General features: G+C 44.5%; 1 protein-coding gene across 7 annotated transcripts in view; it reads left to right on the top strand.

The window, feature by feature from the left end:
* Positions 1-18,477, top strand: part of Vps13d (vacuolar protein sorting 13 homolog D) — a 234,091-nt gene that overhangs the window by 139,681 nt on the left and 75,933 nt on the right. For 6 of the 7 annotated variants that reach the window (XM_031379407.1, XM_031379404.1, XM_031379408.1 and 3 more), the window contains 5 exons: positions 4,641-4,790; positions 5,657-5,753; positions 7,887-8,035; positions 15,782-15,916; positions 16,923-17,090. In XM_031379407.1, the coding sequence (XP_031235267.1) occupies positions 4,641-4,790; positions 5,657-5,753; positions 7,887-8,035; positions 15,782-15,916; positions 16,923-17,090 (699 nt within the window). Of the gene's footprint in view, positions 1-4,640; positions 4,791-5,656; positions 5,754-7,886; positions 8,036-15,781; positions 15,917-16,922; positions 17,091-18,477 lie in introns of those variants that run through there. The other variant, XR_004121180.1, reaches the window with a different exon arrangement.

The following is an 18,477-nucleotide window of genomic DNA, read 5'->3' as shown; positions in this document are numbered from 1 at the left end:
ATGGCTGGTGCACACACAGCGTGCACGTGCTGGTCAGGAGTGATGGCTGGTGCACACACAGCGTGCACATGCTGCTCTGGGGACGAAATCAGTTCTCGCCCTCCCCCTTCACCTGGATCCCAGGACTTGAACTTGCGTTGGCTTGGTATTGCCAGGCCCTGTCACCAGTCTCCGCTTTCCCATCCTATGAACTTAGAAAAAAAGAACAGAGTCGGGTAGCCTTCTCCAGGAGGAGTGAAGGTCATTGTGGGAGTAAACGACAGGGTCTCACTTCGACTTCCAGGCCAGATGGAGTAACTGAGTGGCTTTATTCACCTATTGAGATAAGCCCTAAATCCACATGAAATAGTAACAGTTTCAGAACACTGGACATCCGACCACAAAGGACAGTGACCCATGCAAGATAGGAAATGAAAGGGGTGAAACTTATGACTGCCTTAGCTTGAGAAGTTTCCAGGCTGTGGTGCTGGGAGAGGAGCCTGGAACAGAGGCCTGCAGAGTGGAGGCATCGAGAAGACAGGGCTGAGCATTCACGGAGACCGGCAGCTAAGTCCACAGCAGTGGACCTATGTGGCGAAAGCTGCAGAGGAAGAGGTTTGGCAGAGTGCCAGTCTGTGTGGAGAAAAGCTATTCATCTAGGAGGATCTGAGGGAGCAGGCTGTGAGCTGCACCGGAACCCCAGAATATGTGGGACATTGAGAAGAGTCTCAGGGAAGTCTTGCCGCCAAGATTTATTGGCCCCACATTGAATGCTGCTCTGACCCTGTTTTAAAAATCATGAATGGAAGAGCCGAAGGGTCAACCAGTATCCCAGGACTGTGTTCCCCACAAATGGTATAATATATTTGGGTGTAGACTTGTCAAGCACCCAACAAGGGCAAAACTGACAGGCTGTAAGCAACTACCTTGATATAGATGCACACACTTCAGCACACTCTGAAGGCAAGAATGCTTTCAGGAGGGAGCCAGCGCTAACGAAGCCATTAGAACATACTAAAACTGATCAGAACTGGAGATCTGTATGTTTAAAAAGTTGAGTAGAGACACAGAAATAAAAACTGACCTCAAGAAATGAAAATGTTACTGGATGTGTATAACACACAACCTGGATAGGGGCTCCAGTAGGCCTTCCTTCAATACCTGTGGGCTTCCTATCTGTGATTAGCATATCCAGAGCTTTCTGTATATGATTGTTCCCCAAACAATGCAGAAGAACCATTTCCATAGCACTTAAAGTGGCTGAGGCACTGTAAGCCATCTAAGAGACTATAAAATGTGCAGAAGGCTATGTGTGTGTGTCTGTACAAATGCCACACTGCTTTATAGGCTAAAAGATTCATCGATCTTAGCATACAAGGTACCTTGAACCAATTCACTGCCACTTTCAGATGCCATAGGTTATATAAAAGCAATAGTAAAGTTAATCATGGATAAATACATTATATACAAAGGAACAAAGCTAAGATAACAAAGATAGCAGATTTCTTGTTGGGAAAAAATGCAAGTGAAAACATGGTCAGCAACACTCTTAAGTGTTGAGAGCAAAAAAGTATCATCCTAGAAACCTACTCCTAAAAAAAGTAGGTTTCTAAAATAAGGGCATCTTAGTCATTGTTCTATTTCTATGAAGAGATACTATGACCAAGGCAACTCTTTTTTGGTTTTTCGAGACAAGGTTTCTCTGTATAGCCCTGGCTGTCTTGGAACTCACTCTGTAGACCAAGCTGGCCTCGAACTCAGAAATCCACCTGCCTCTGCCTCCCAAGTGCTGGGGTTAGAGGCATGCGTCACCACCGCCCGGCCCAAGGCAACTCTTATAAAAGGAAGCACTTAATTGGGGGGTTGTTTACAGTTTCAGAGGGTTAGTTTATTATCATCATGATGGGGAACATGGTGGCACACAGGCAGACATAGTTCTGGAAAATGAGCCCAGAACTTTATATCCTGATTCACAAGCCTTAGGCAGATAGTGAGACTGGCTTATAAACCACAGAGGCCGCCTTCAGTGGCACCTTGCTCGACAAGGCTGAACTTCCACTAAGAAGCTACACCTCCTAGTGCACCCCTGAACTAGGGACTAGACATTCAGACTCAGGCACCTATGGGAATTATTCTCATTAAAACCACCACACAGGATGAGGTAAGAATATTTTTAGACACAGAAATGATAAAAGGACTTATTATCTAAGACCACAGCTTTCAAAAGCATTAAAGAACATTACCCAGCAGATAGAAAACAATGCTAATGGAATTTGAATCAGCATAAAAGAGGGAAGAAAACCTAATGTGAAGACATGGAAAACATGCAAGGCTAGGCTTCTTAAGTAAGTCTCCTCAGGAGGTAATGGTTGCTTAGACAAGCATGACAACACTGATGTGGTGTCTACCACATAGAGAAGTAAATTGATAAACAACTATGGCATGAAGTCTGCAGGGGACAAATGCAAATTCAGCACTGTGATTTTTTATATGAAGTAGTATGATGTCATTTAATGGTAGACCAACACCTTGAGTTAAATACTGTAACCCCTCCCAAAATAATAATAACTATAGGTAAGTAATAAAGTAGAATGATAAGTGTTTGATGAATCCAAGAGAATGCAGAAAATGAGAAAGACAACATGAGACAGATAGCAAGCCATAGCAAGATGGCAGACAAAAACTTAATGGTGCCAATTAATTGTCAGTGAGGTCAACATAGAGATGGTCAGATTGCATGAAAAAGGGCCACAAGAAAAGGCCTGTAATCAGGCTTAGACAGGAGGATCATGTGTTCAGGGTCCTCATGTGTTATGTAGTGATAACCTGTCTCTAACCTCCCCCACACTTGTTAGCTATAAAGACTCAAATAGGTTAAAAGGGCCTAAAAGGGGGTGGGGAGGCACACTGCACTTTAGTCATGAGGAAGGAAGTAGGAGTCACATTGATTAATGTCAGAACAGAGAATATTAGCAGAGATAAAGCAGGTAATTTCCTAATGATAGGAGAATTAATTAATCAAGAGGACATGACACATGTGAACACTGATATGTCTAATCACAGACTCTAGCCTTCTGACATTGTGACACTGTGTCATCTCCAGAAGTCTCACTTGAGAACTGTGCAATTGACTTATAAAGAAAGAAACTGCAAAAAGAAAAAAGAAAATCTCAGACTGTTTTAATAAGTTTACGATCTCCTGTTGTGCCGCATTTGTAGCTGTCCTGGGCTGCACATGGCTCAGAGCCTGAGGGTTAGGCACAGATGATTAGAACTTTAAAGTATGTAGAAGAGAGCTGGTGAGGTGTGTCAGTAGATAAGAGAGTGTGCTTTCAGGTCTGATGAGAACTGATATCCTCTGACCTCCACATGCACACACATGCAAACACCAACCAGTTGTGTATAAAGGCTGGTGTGTGCAGTGATGAACAAGAGTCCTGCCTCCAACAAGGCATCCAAGATTGTCTTCAGACCTCTACACGTGTGACCCTATGAACACACATCATTCACACCTACACATACACTGCCACAAAGGTTGAAACACAGAAAAATTGAAAGAGAGCAAATAAACAAAGAAAAAAGCTCAACATCTGAAAATCCATGAACTAGAATCTATAATTGCAGTAGAAAAAAATCAGTGAAATCAAAAGTTCCCTTTGGGGGCTAGAGAGACTGCTTATCCTTCAGAGCCTGGATGGCCAGGGCCTCAGCTCGCTTGTTTATAAGGCGTTTAGAATGAGGGAGAAACATCAGCAGCACAGCACTAAGTACACTGTTCTTGAGCAGAGCAGGCCTAGGTGGAACCATTTCTATCATGGATGAGCTTGAGCAAGGACTGTTCTCTAAGTCTCCATCTATCAGCTAGGGACAGTGTGCTGGGACTTATGCCTAGGTGTCACATGCATAGTGACCAGTGTAGTGCTGGCACTGCAGGTTGGGATGCATATGTTGACCTGTTTTTGACATGACAGGCCTTCTCATTTAATGCTTTTTTTTTTTTTCTATTTTAAAACTATTTTTTATTAGCAAATATTGTGTCTATTTATTGTGTTAAATACATGGTTTTCAAATATGAATATTCTGTATAGTGGCTAAATTGAGCTAACTTCTTAGTCTTCACTAAGTCAAGTCTTAGTCTTATAACTTCCCTTGTTGTTATGTTGTTATTGCCTATTCAATTTTTATTTACTTTGTCCATTTATATGTGTGCATATGGCAGAATGTGTGTGTGGAGGTCAGGAAACAACTTGAGAGAATCAGTTCTCTCCTTCTACCACATGAATCCTGGAGATTAAATTCAAGTCTGGGAGCTTGGCAGCAAATGCCCTTACCTGCTGAGCCGTCTTGCCCACCCTGTTGTTATTTTTGAGGCACGGATTCACGGTGTAGTACATTCTAGCTTCCAGGGCTCAGTTCTCCTGCCTCCACTTTCTAAGTGCTGGGATTGCTGGTATACATCACTTTGCCCATTATTATCACCACCATTGCTCTTGGATTCAATCTATTACTGAATGTATGCATGTGTGTGTGCTGTAGATGTGAGGTGGCAAAGTGGCCAGGGGACTCTGAGTAGCCTGCATAGCATGAAGCACCAAATGTAAAAAAACCAACTAAGCAACTAGCCTTGTTTGTTTCTGTTTTGTTGGCTTTTCCTGCCCCAGGTGGACAATCAGCTCATTGGTACTACTCAGCCCTTCATGCTGTATGTGACCCCCCTGAGCAATGAGAATGAGGTCATTGAGACAGGTCCTGCTGTGCAAGTCAATGCAGTGAAGTTCCCCAGTAAGAGCGCGCTGACCAACATCTACAAGGTGGGCTGGCGGGGAGGCTGGGGACAATGGCATGTACGAGGCACACTTGCTCTCTCACAGCCAAGCCACAGAGCGAACAACACTCTGTGTGTACAAAGGTAGCTCTCAGGGCTGAGCCCCATGTGGCTTCTGTTTGACACTGAGGGAAATGCTCCGAGCACTTTTCTTGGCAACCTGTATCCTTAGTTGTCAGTGGGCTGGGTGGTGCTGAACCCAGCGAGATGAGAGGCACCATTCCTGAATGAAGCAGTAACTTGTAGGCTGCTGTGGTCTGTTACTGAATGCCAAGTAGTCCAGAGACAATTCTGAAGAGCTATGTGGAGTCTGTCCTTGCAATGATGTGCTAAGTAAACTTCCACGAGTATACTAACAGCAGAGAGTTAAAAGTGAGGAAGCTTCCTGATCTGGGGGGTTCCCAAAGTAGAAGCCAGCTGGGATAGCAGCAAGATGTAAAAGCCAGAACCCTCTTTCTGGTCTTTTGTCACCAATGCTGATGGGAGCAAACCGACCTGCACCTCCACCATAAACCCAGTCATGTAGCTTCTGCTCACTGGTGAGGCCCTAGGGATCAAGGAGGATGGCAAAGTATCCACCGAAGAATACCTGGAGTTCTGTTCAGTGTAACAAAGAGTAGAGCCGCAAGTCATTTATCATTAAATCACACAGGTAAAGAAACCATGAGACAGGGTCTTGCTTTGCTGCCCAGGCTCATCTGGAACTGCTGGGCTCAAGCAAACCTGCCTCTGCCTTCCTTAGTAGCAGAAACTATATAGTGTCTGCCTGCCTACCTCACTGGGACCTGCTTCATGGCACAAAGAGCAGCTGCTTTGGCGCTTGACTGTAAACCAGACTTTCTTTCTCTCTAGCACCTGATGGTCACAGCTCAGAGGTTCACAGTGCAAATTGAGGAGAAACTGCTGCTCAAGCTACTAAGTTTCTTTGGCTACGATCAGGCAGAATCAGGTAAAGCCGATCACTCTACTCTTCTGCCTGGGATTGACCCACAATAGTGTGTTAATTCTGTTTGTAAAATACAGGTAGTCCCTAGACACCAACAAAGCTGGTTCTCTGCCTCCTAGTCTGAGCTAGCTGGCTCAGGTTTGGGGTTTAGCAGCTCCTTTCCCAAAATTGCTCATTGCCTGAGTTATGTCCAGGAACTAGGCTGCCCTGAGAGGGTCTTGGCACCCTGGAATGTCCAATGGCTGGCCTGTAGGCAATAGTACACCCTCCTTTCCTCTGCCAGTTCTGTCCTCTGCTCTAATGGAATGGAATGATGGCCATCGTTTAGCAGGCCACTGGTTAGGAAACCAGCTCAGGGCCAAGAGTCACAAATGCCTTTTTGGCAGTTGCTTTGGTTTAGTTTGAAAAACAAAACTGGCTAACCACAATTATTAACTTTTAACATCCGTACCCTTGTACCTTAATGTCATTACAGAGGTTTCTTGTTGCTGTCCTTTGGCCTTTGGGAAGGGAGTCAGATCACTGTCAGAAAGCCTAAGCTTCCTGCAGGGCTGAAGGGAGAGTTCAGCTGTTGTTTCTCTAGCTTCCGTGTCATAGCCCCTTGTGTGCATGCATAGCATATGTGTATAAGTGTCTTCCCTGTGTGTACATTTACCTGTGGAGGCCGGAAGAGGGGGTCAGAGGTCAGATCCTCTGGAGTTCTAGGTAGTTGTAAGCTAGCCTGATTTGGCTGCTGGGAACTGAACCAGGTCCTCTAGAAGAGCAGTCAGCACTCGGAACTGCTGAGTCATCTTTCTAGCCACTTGGCTAGGTTTTTATGTGTTTGTTGTATTGAGACAGTCAGTCTTTGTAGTTCATGCTGAAGTTCATGACCTTACATCCTTTAGCCTGTTACTGTATGCATTTATCTACCATGTTGGCTAGAGGGAAAATGCGCATATACACACACACACACACACACACACACACCTCCACAATGCAAGAAAAATATTTTTGTCTTTATAATCTATATTTAGAATTGAACTTTAAGTCTTCACATCACAAGTAAAATAAGATCAAGCTTTTAGAGTATTTAGGATAGTCTAGGGATTTTGCTCAATGCTACTACCTGCAGGTAGCATACATGGGATACTGGGCCTCAAAAAGAAAGAGAGTAAAAAGAGGAGACAGCTATTTAGGAGAAAACCAAGGCCCTGTCTGCCTATCCTGTGCTTTGCACTTTGGTTCAGGCTCCAGTTTATTTGGAGTTACACAGTCACCTGAGTGCTGAACAGCCAGGTAGGTGTTCTGTGTGGTTCTTTCCCACACATTTTTCTTGTAAATCCCTCTCAGAAGTTTTTTACAGCCTTGCACAGAGAAACTTAGGCTTTTTGGAAGACCTTGTCTGCCTGTCATTACTCTTCCTCTACTTTCAGTAGCCAGTTGAGTGTGGAAGATAGGTCTCCCTTAGAGCACCCTTCAACTTGGAGTAGAACTGATGGCAGCTTCAGCTGGGAATGTGCAAAGTAGCTGTGGGCATTCTCTCTGGTTTTCCTTCGAAGACCCCAGAAACTAATGGGAAGCTTACTGCCCAACTGGACATGTGCATCCTCCCATGCATGGAGCACACTGCTGCTCTAGCCCATGCCCACCCTTTGTACTCATGGACTGGCAATTAGAAACTCTGCTTCTGAGACTTGCCCTGCTCAGGAGGATGCTGTGCCAGCACTTTCTTAGGAACTGTTTTTATTTCACATGGTGTTGTTTTGTGTTGAGAGTATCTTTTTTGGCTCAGCTGTACTGCCCTCTAGATTCATGTAACCTAGATCATGGGTACTTATAATGACAGCCATAGTTCTGGAAAGCCTGTGGCTAGCAAATGAACCTGTGACCTTTGGCTTTCTAAGATATTGTCTGCTGAGTGGCTCAGAGTCACAGGTTAACAGGACGCTAACCCACCTTTGTATAACGAATGTAGCAGTCTACTTTTATATAGAAATGGCATCTGCATATTGTACGCATTCCTGAGCCCACAAAGAAACTAAGAAAGTTCCTGTAGGTTTTTGTTTGTATAGGTTTTTAGGTGAGGCCACACATGTTTGAATCATGATGCCAACAGCTTTTGGTTTTGTTTTCTTACTTATGCCTTTGGATCAGAGGTGGAAAAGTATGATGAAAACATCCATGAGAAGACAGCAGAGCAGGGGGGAACTCCAACTCGATACTACTTTGAGAACCTCAAGATCAGTATCCCCCAGATCAAGCTCAGTGTGTACACCTCCAACAAGCTGCCCCTGGACCTTAAGGTGAGCTCACAGCTGGCAGTCTCCATGGGAAAGTGCATTGACTGGTCATTTTCTCTGTCTGGAATTAGTACCCATAGCATTTGTACCTTTCCTTTTATAGCTGTTCATTAATTTGTGGAATACTCTTTTTATGTAATGGTTAGGCATAACTTTGCTAAAGATCAGGATATTACCAAACAGGATAAAACTGGATGATGTAACAACTCTCATCTGTTTTGGGGTGGCTCTAGACTTACCTTAGAGCAGTAGAAATCTTTTTCCTGGGCTTGGTCCTGATCTTCGGAACGGAGACTAAGATAACCTTTCTTTTGACCCACTGCCCAGATCTCTCTTGCTGTCTTCTAAGTATCTATTTATACTGGGATAAGTGTCACTTAGGAAGTTCTGCCACCTTTGAGGGAGACTCAGTTATTATAAGCTTGCTGGGATGTGGCCTTGTACAGCTTCAGGACATAAACCTCCGACTAACCATCCTGATCCACAGGTGACCAGTACAGCCTTAGCAATACCTTCACTTTTAATAACAAGGCATATTTTAAGGAAAGGAGCAGGCTGACATTAAAATCCAATTCTATCATGTCTGGATTCTGCACTGCACTATACTGTGGTGCCCCCTGGCACGTAGGTGAGGCTGTCATTAGACTGTGTGTCCTCAATGATGCCCTTGCTTGGTAGGTGGGAAGACAAAAGTTAATGGTCTTGTTTCTTTAGCCTGGTTAGTAGCAAAGTGCTACTGAAAGCAAGAGCAGGGCCAGGTGGTTGTTGAAATGTCTAGCGGTACTCTGACTCTAAGTCTTCCTCAGACAGGCAGCCATCGCTTCTGGTTCTCCCTTGTGCTGTGCTTGAAGACAGTTGTCCAACCCTCCCTCTTGCCCACTCACTTTCCCCTCCTTCCTTCTCTCAGAAGATCCAGGGTGGCCAGTCTCTCCACAGACAACATCTAGATAGCTGAAGTGCACAGCAGCATGAGGAGGGTCAGCCCAGCCCCACTGCAGCCATTGCTACACTGGGGGAGTGTGAACCCAGCACTGCCAGATCTTCAGGTTTATGTGGAATCTCCTGGTTTTTAAATGTTGGCAACTAATTCACATTTAAAAAAACAAAAGAAAAGAAAAACCTACTAAAACCCAGCCTTGTGGGCTTGACAGAACACGTGTGGGCCTCATGTGCCACAGCCTGCCAACTTCTAAACTAGACCTATAGGAGATGAGACAGCTGTCTACTCAGCCTCAGCCTTTAGATAAGACTATGATAGGCCATGGTTTCCGTGAATGCAGGCAAGAGAGGGCCCGCTGGGACCCAGGGGCAGCATCCTGAGAACAGAGGTACAGTGCCCTTCTCTTCTCACCACTTTGCTGCTCAATCTGCCCTAGTCTTATATTTCCCAGGAGGCTGGAGATGGTTATAATTAGCCTGGGAGTGAGGGGAAAACCACAGGAAAACTACTGTCTTGCTAATATCCACAAGTATCCACTTGACTTATGTGACCTTTGGAATGGGTTTGTTTGATAAAGTCTGTTCCCCTAGAACACTTGGCTCTCACCCAACAAGCCAATGCGAAGCATTTCCTGCAAGTGGAAGACTTCTTGATTTAAAATCATCTTGTTAAAGAGCACAGACCCCAGCATTCCTCCCAGTGCTCCCAGCAGAAGTACTTGGTCCCTAGTCCTATGGTACCAATGCCATGTGTCCTCTGCAGTCCCATAGAATTGATGCCATGTGTCCTCTGCCGCTCTTACTTGTGCTGTATGTGCTCTGCTAGAGTGAATTCAGTCCTTCATGTTGACTGTCTTCCTGGTATTCTTTTGAAAGAACAGGTTTAGAGCACTCTTAAGCAGATGCCATGATGTCCCTGTGTTTCAGGAGGATGTTGGGATTGGGATTTCAGAGTTGACCTCTGGGCATGTGGAAGTCACCATGTTACCATACCTTGAGTATTCCTCCTGGAGTCTGAGACTCCTAAGACAATATCATTTATTCAGAGTTTTCTAGCGGAGTAAGAAGCCTTTATTAGGAGCTCTTAGGAAGAGCAATGTGCTCTTTCTGATGAATATGGAATCACTAAAAACATGTGCTTAGGAAATGGAGCCTTCTCCCTGAACAGCAGTCACGGGAGTCTGACTAAAAGGTAGCCCTGTCTTAGTACTGAAGGAACAATTGCCTCCATTCTCTGGATTCCCAGTCAGGAGTGAGGCTGTCAGAAATCTTGGGGTGGGGGTTTGTGCCTATCCAGATTTACCCTGAGGTCCATTGTTGCCAGGTATACAGCACCTGTCTGGTGACTCAAAGGCATCCACACTGTCCAGGTGACTGCCTCCATCTGCTATCTACATTGGATTTGTGACTGACAGAAGAAGGGAAGCTAATATTCCATTTCACAAACACAAGAGCACAGCTGTCCCTCCCTTCTCCTCATGCTCTCTCTGTATGGAGTTTGCATGTTAGAGATGCCATGGCATATTGAAAAGCCAGGTAGCTTTTAATGGGGATTTCCTCAACTCCTTTAAAGATCAAAAGATACCAGGGGGTCTTTAAAAGGTTTCAAAAGGTGGCCTACAGCAGGCCTTTTCCCATTTAGAGCATTGGGGTATAACAAAAGAAGGACCTTAATTGAGCAATCTAGTTTGGAAGAAAACCCACACTTTAATGGTCAGAGAGCAGGCGGGTGGGGGTAAGGGGGGGGATTCAAACAAAGACACTATTTAAAAAGCCTAAAACTGTCTTCTCAAAGGCTTGAAATAATTTGTTGGGAAACTTCAGACCCTTTACTTTTTCCCTCCCTCTCTAAATAAAAACCAGATTTGTTAAAAGGAAAAAAGATCCAGTATTGTTAATTGTGTTTCAGAAAGTGCCAGAGAGGGAAGTAGCCCGTAGTTTTAAACACTGTCCCCAAAGGGACACAGGCAAATGCCCCGCCTCACATAAACAGTCTCTATGTGCCATAAATAAACCTTTAGAGAATGAATTCCAGACAGTTTTGTTTAGTGTGGGATAAACTAAGAAAGGAAAGGACATGGCCCAGGGACTAGCTGTGATCTGAGGCCCCGTGGACAGGTATTTCTTCTTTCAGCTCGGCTCGGTCTCTGGAAGGCTTCAGCCGTTTTGTCTGGGAGGTGGGCGTAGATACTTTTCTATTATGACCACAGGGCTGCTTTCTCCAGAATTCACTTTACAACAGGAAGATGCTGCTTGGGTAAATAAGTATCAGAGCTGTGACCTACTGTGTGCAAGCAGTGGCTCAGTTCATCAGGAGGGTACAATCCTATTAATCCTATTAGGCTTTCTTATCCTCTCATGCCTGAAGGTGGCAGAGTAATTCATACCAACGGGCTGGCCCTGCACCTCTGCAAATAAGGCACCCTAGACAGTCAATGACTAGGTGACTGGGCTGGGTACTTCCTCGGTTCCAGGGTAGACGGTGCCTGTTGTGAGGACTTTGCACCTTGGTAGAGGTCAAAGGTCCCTGCAGCAACACACCAGTCTCTTTTAATGTTTGGTCGCAATGAGGAATTTGTGTTTTAGAGTTTGTTTTTTTAACTTTCTGGCTTAAGCTTTTGTTTAATCATGCTTCTTAATCTCTTCTTATTGGAGTTGCAGTGGTAAGACCACGTCCTTACACTTCAGTCCCTTTCATAGCATGCTTGACCTTTGACTTTGAATAAGGAGTTTAAGCTGGCTATCAATTTCTATGTCAGCAAAATGGGGGGAATTAGGCATGCTCTCCGAATTCATGCCTACTCACTCGTTTTTTTGGGGAGCACGGCTGAACAAATGCAGAAAGACTTTGAGAAGAAATAGTGGAGCTCTCTGGCTTGGGCTCTTTCTACCAAGTAAGTAGTTGCTGTTGTAAAAATAGCACATTCAAGTCTAGGATCTGCTCATGGCTAGCCATGTGACTTTAGTGTGGTGACTTTAGTGTGCACTTAACATATGTCTGGGTGGGTCAGGGTAGGCTGGCCTTGAGTTTAGTCTCTCTCTCAGTTCAAAACACTTGTTACTTCCATCAAAGACAAGACTTTTTATAAGGAGTTTATACAATGGGAAGAGATAAAAGATCAATAACCTGATAGAAATCTGGCTGTCATTAGTGTTTAAACCCACCTAGTTTTGAATTTAGCAACAGTTTCCCAAGCACTAGAATTACAGGGATGTGCCACCACACTGGCAACTCAGTGATGGTCTTAGCCCCTAAAATACTTCCTTCTGATATTATTGGTGACATTCCAAGATACCAGACCAGTGCTCTTTCCCTGTCCTCGACTCGTCTGGTCTGGCGGGTATTTAATGACTGTTTGTGCCATGTATCTTCTGTTGGGTATTTATTTAACTGTGTGTCCTCCCATGTATCTTTTACACTGCTTCCTCTACTGTTGCTTCTTGGTCTTTTTTTGGTGTTTTGTTTTGTTTTGTTCTTCATGTCGAGTGCCAGGTTTCGCTTCTGTGAACTGTCTGATCCTAGCACTTGACGAGGTTTCTATTAGGTTGTTAGTCTTTTATCTCTTCACTACAAACTCTTTATAAGTCTTGTCCTTAATGGAAGTAATAAGTATTTTTCAGGGTTTAGTTTGCCTTTTATTTGGCTGTGTGTGTGTGTGTGTGTGTGTGTGTGTGTGTGTGTGTGTGTGTGTGTATGTTTGGGACACCATTGGGTGTTGTTTCTTAAGAGCTGTTCACCTTGTATTTTGAGATAAAGCCTCAGTGACTTGGGCCTTCCCAGTTTGGGTAGATTGGCTGGCCAGCAAGTCCCGGGTATGTGCCTGTCTATGCCCCTCATGTGCTGGAATTACACGCACAAACCATGGTCCCTGTCCTGTCTTTGGGGTGGGGGTACGAGTGGTGCAGCAAACATGATAGGAACCCCACCAACTTTCAAAGCTATTGCTTCTATTTTTTGTTGATGAGACGTTGTAGATATAACTTCTCTTATATTTCTAGAACTCTCAAAACAAACTTCCTGTTGTCTCTCACAGGTCAGATGGATGGGACTGGCTTCAGCAGAACCTTTCTAGTTAGCCCATATCTTTAAGTTAGATAGTTTCAGCTTTTCCACATGGTGGAGGCATCAGAAAAACCAGTGTAGAGACCTAAAGGTCTCTTGATTCTGAGGCCCACTGATTGCATGGACTTACCTTTGAAGCAAATGAAAGTTATTAAAGATTCTGGTGAAGGGAAAATAGACTTTTGGCAAATACACCAAATATATCCATGGAAGGTGCAGAGAACTGTGGCCATTTTAACTTACCATAAGTACCTAGGGACACACTGAATGTGTACAAGGTGTTCACATAGAAAAAAGAAACATTGATGTGGTTAAAGGCCTGGCTAGACTAGGGCAGAGCCCAAGGTTTATAGTGGAGAATACCCAAGGTAGTCCTCAAGGTTATGAGCAAAGCTAGAGCACTCACAGTTACAGGACCACATCTGTTAAAATGGGAGTACTGTCGTGAGAACAAAAAAAAAGTGGAAATGGTCATGTGACTATAGTAGGAAGAGGTCCTATGCTCATTAGTCCTTACGCAGATACTGTCTACCAAGGTGTGCATGGATCACAGGTTACATAGGAACCCAGCGTGCAGCGTCACAGTCTGAGTGTGAAGTAAAACAGACATCAGGCTTTGTGACCTTTGTAATGAGGACACAGAGAGCCTCTGACCATAAGAGACAAGATTGAAAAGAAAGCTCTCCTTCAGAGTAAGCTTGCCTCATGGTTGAAAGACACCATTTGTTGAATAGAAAGACCAAATACAGGGGGAGAGAAGGTTTCTGCAGTATGTTTATACATATACAAAAGTCCTCCAGAGCAAGACAAACACAGATAACTCAGAGTAAAGACCTGAAGAAGCATATTATAGAAACAGTGTCCAGGAGCTAGAATGGTTATTAAATGTGCACAGCCTCAGGCTGGCAAGATGGCTCAGTGGGTAAGAGCACTGACTGCTCTTCCAAAGGTCCTGAGTTCAAATCCCAGCAACCACATGGTGGCTCACAACCACCCGTAATGAGATCTGATGCCCTCTTCTGGTGCATCTGAAGACAGCCACAGTGTACTATGTATAATAATAAATAAATCTTGGGCTGGAGAGATGGCTCAGCCATTAAAGGCTAGGCTCACAACCAAAAATATAAGAATAAATCTTTAAAGGGGGAGGGGAACAGCCTCATTACTGTTCATGAATTGGGGTACCAGCACATACCCTAAGATCTAGAGGTGTGGCTCAGGGGCAGAGTGCTTGCCTTGTAGCATAAGGCCCTGGATTCAGTTCCAACAGCACACACACAAGAAAAAAAAACCTAATCAGTAAAACCCTAGGAAAGTTATTTCTTCCAATTATTGATGAGAACATAGAACAGTGGTCTTTTCTAGACTACTGGAAAAAGTTCGAGCTTTCCTGGCTCCTCTGTGAAACTTTTTGGCAGTATATACTTAGATAGAACATGCTCACTCTTTATTACCCAGCGGCTCTGCTCCTCCTAGACACCCACCAAACCAAACCAAACAAAACAAAAACAACACATCCAGATTCACCCAAAAGACTTTAGGAATGCTACAGCTACTTCATTCATAATAGTAAAACATTTTCAGTGGCTGGGTATAGCAGTACACACCTTTGAGCCTAACACTCTAGAGGCTGAGACAGGAGGATCTCTGTGAGTCTTGGGCCAGCTTGGTGTACATAAGATCCAGGTCAGCCAGGGCTACATAGAGAACCCTGTCTGTTTCAGAACAACACCCAACTTTCCACCAACCCTAATGGTTAAATGGGTATTACTTGTACGATATAATATATAAAAATGAAAATTAAAAAGATATACTGTATGCAACAGCAGAGAATGCAAATCAGGAAAACATAATCTGGAGAGAAGAAATAGTTTGTGCAGAGGGGAAAGCTATTTTCAAAGTAGAAAAGACAGTCTACTTTGTGATCTTGACTACTGCGATGGTTTGGTAGTTAGTTAAAGCTCTTGCCACGATGAGCAAGAAGACTACAGTCAGCATCCCAGAACACCACATAAAATCTGAGTGGGTGTGCTGTCCTGTCTACAATCCCAGTCGTGGAATTGTAGATGCCTGGAGCAAGATGGCTAGTAAGACTGGCTGTCTGGGAGCTCTGAGTTTGATGGGAATTCTCTGCCTCAAAGAACAATGTGGAAGACAGTCAAGGAAGACTCATATCACCTTTGTATTTCAACACATGCACACTTCCACATGCACACACATAATTATGCCCATAACACTCCCACCACATACACACACACACACACACACACACACACACACACACGCACACACACACGCACGCACACACACACGCACACACACACACACACGCACACACACGCACACACACGCACACACACAAACACACCACGTACAGGAACATGCGAGTAATGATAAGAGGGAGAAGAAAGCAAATTGAGTGTTGTTTGTTATGGCTGCGCTGTCCCTGTGCCAATTTGCATGAGTCAGAAAGGAGGGCATGTAAAATACAGGTTCCCAACTGACCAGAAGGAATTCTACTGTGAGCCTTGTGGTGTTTGTCGTGGTTGTGCTGAGATATGTATGACTTTGGGTAATAGAAATTTATTTCTTTTTTTCTGTCATATTTTACTTTTGTAATTATAGGGGAAATCCTTATATCTAAATGGTAGTTCTTAGTTCATAGTTTTTTGTAGATTCTAGAATTATAGCACCCCAGAAAACCATCCTGAGGTTGAAGTCTGTAGTTGCCTTTCTTCCCCACCTAGGCCCTGAAAAGCACCCTGGGATTCCCACTGATTCGGTTTGAAGATGCTGTGATCAATCTGGACCCCTTCACTCGGGTGCACCCCTATGAGACCAAGGAGTTCATCATCAATGACATCCTCAAGCACTTCCAAGAGGTGTGTGAACAGACAGGGACGGGTGGGAAAGGGCAGGGCCAAGCAACTTTGTTTTAGGTATTGGGACTCTGTTACTTAGATATCACTACTGTGTCACATGTCTTGAGAGTTGGGTCTCACACATACACACACACACACACACACAAGATACCCTGAGAATGCCCAGATTGACTTAAGAGCTGTTTGTCTTGTTCCTCAGAGGCAGACCCGGGGGCTTCCCTAGGTTAGTCACAGCTCGTTGTGGTTTAGTTGATGCTTCAGTGACAACACAGAGTACTGTGAACTCTTTAAGTGCCAGGCATGGACTGCTTTCAACAACCACACCACTGTTTAACACCTCTGAGACCTTGACCTTGAGTTGAACTTACTTTTTTTTTTTTTAACCAAATTGAACATTTTCCATTTTGTATTTTGAATCTAGATTGCACAACCTCAAATATAGATCCTTTAGTGGATCATCAGATCATACAGAATTTGTTAGTTTCCACAGTCAAAGCTTACCCCATCTTGCTTCTTTTTTCTGCCTTCCTTATTTCCTAATGAGATATTTCCCCTCCTGCCTCTAAGGTTCATGAGCAAGTACTTTTGGAGTCAGGCAGGCAAAGGTCCAGTAAGAATTTGCTTGCCAAGCCTGAACCCTCTCTCCCTACATGCTCCAGCTGCGTATAGACGCTAGAGCCTGCTCTCTCCTTCCTCTTGCCTGATTTCTCCTCGCAGAGCTCATGGGAAGGGGAGTATGATGCTTGTTCAGAAAAATCCCCAAAGAATCTTTCCAGTCTCACAGCTGCTTTTATTCTAACTATCCTTGACACATATTTTTAAGTGTATTGGAACCAGTCCCTAGTGTGTGTGTTAGGTAAAGTTTAGGGCTATCCATGAGAGCACAGAAGGTCATTGGCAGGTGACAAAGACTGAATATGTCATTGTTGACAGTACTGGAGGATGAGATAGATGCCAAACCTTTTCTTGGAGACACTGTCACTGACTCCCCCTTTCGATCCCACAGGAACTCCTCAGCCAGGCAGCTCGGATCTTAGGATCAGTAGATTTCCTCGGCAATCCCATGGGCCTTTTGAATGATGTATCTGAAGGGGTCACTGGACTGATAAAGTACGGAAATGTCGGGGGCCTCATAAGAAATGTTACCCACGGAGTGTCAAATTCTGCCGCCAAGGTAAGGGAATATTGATGAAATCACGTGATTAGCCTCGAGACCTCTGTGTCACTGGAGTTTACCTGGTGCATAGCTGGCCTGGAGAAGCTGCAGTCACAACGTCTGGTTCCTTCCTGCACTGCTTTGCCTTCCCTCCACTAAGGAGGTCTTCCAGGCAGAGCCACTGAGCATGTCCATCACGTTTCATTTCCTACCCAGCTCTGTGGCTTGCCTGGTCACTATAGTAGTCTCCTGACTGTGGGTTTTGTGTATCCTTCCCAATACCAACAGAAGGAGCTAGATTCTTGTGAACCTGAAATTAAGAGATTGGGACATGGCCATACCATCCTTAGTATAAAGTAAATTCCCCAAACCAAACAATAAGAAATTGGACTGTGCCTTCTCCCTAAGATATACTAATTCCCACAACTTCGTGGAAAGTGTGAACTAAATGAGCTCCAATAATGTAGTGGCCTTGTAAGCCTTGTGAAAGCAGCTGTGGGAGGACAATGGTGCTGTTCTCCTGAGTCTTGCAACCCAGTGACCTCTTGGTTCCCAGGCATCTTGCTTGGTGGGTGTTTTGATGGTCTACTGTGAGTATACAGCAGCTGGTTCTGTGTGTGAAGCTGAGGGCAGTGGAGGTGGCTGAGTGCAGCTGCTGTTCCATAGCATATGCAAGTTGTCTGAGAGCCCATCTTGTTCCTGGAGAGCCTGACTCCTTCCTGTTCCTCTTTGCTCCACCATCTGTTCATGCAGACACTGCCCTGTCATTCATGAAGGAGACCCGAGGAAGCACTTGTGGATACTTGCTGCTCCTTCCTATGGGCCTGACTTCTATGAGGCACAGGTGATACTCCACCATGGGCTGCTGAGAGGAGAAGTGGCTCTGGCAGAGTGCCCCCACCCCCACCTCCCTACCTCACCCCATGCTCTAGGTAGGAAGGTGCAGTTGAATAGTTTTTCTGTGTTGTATGTGATCCTGATCATAAGGCATGTGGGGTAGGAAGGAGGTATCTTGTTCCAGAGTGTCACCAAGGAGGACACATTAGTGTCTGAGGCTGCGCTGTTACTTGGTTAGTGAAAGTGCTCACCTTGTGGGTCAACACAGAGAAATGTTGCTTTCAGAATAAGAGAAAGGGGAAGAAGAAAGAATTTTTCAGATTACAACTTGGAAACTAGTAAAGTCAGGACAGGGTCCGAAAGATAGTTCCCATCTCTTCTGGGGTCTTTCTTCTGCTGGCCTCAGCCCCACATATTAGCATGCAGTGCAGCACAACTTCTAAGCACCTCAGTTTAGTCAGCCAATGCCCTGCAACATTCCGTTGTAAACACTCCACTTAGAGCTTTTATTATATCTTACTGGATATCCTACATTATATTTTGGTTTTTGGGTTTTGGGTTTTTTGTG

Source organism: Mastomys coucha, unplaced genomic scaffold, assembly GCF_008632895.1.
Source record: "Mastomys coucha isolate ucsf_1 unplaced genomic scaffold, UCSF_Mcou_1 pScaffold18, whole genome shotgun sequence".
NCBI lineage: Eukaryota > Metazoa > Chordata > Mammalia > Rodentia > Muridae > Mastomys > Mastomys coucha.
This window is presented reverse-complemented; position numbering and strand designations above follow the sequence as displayed.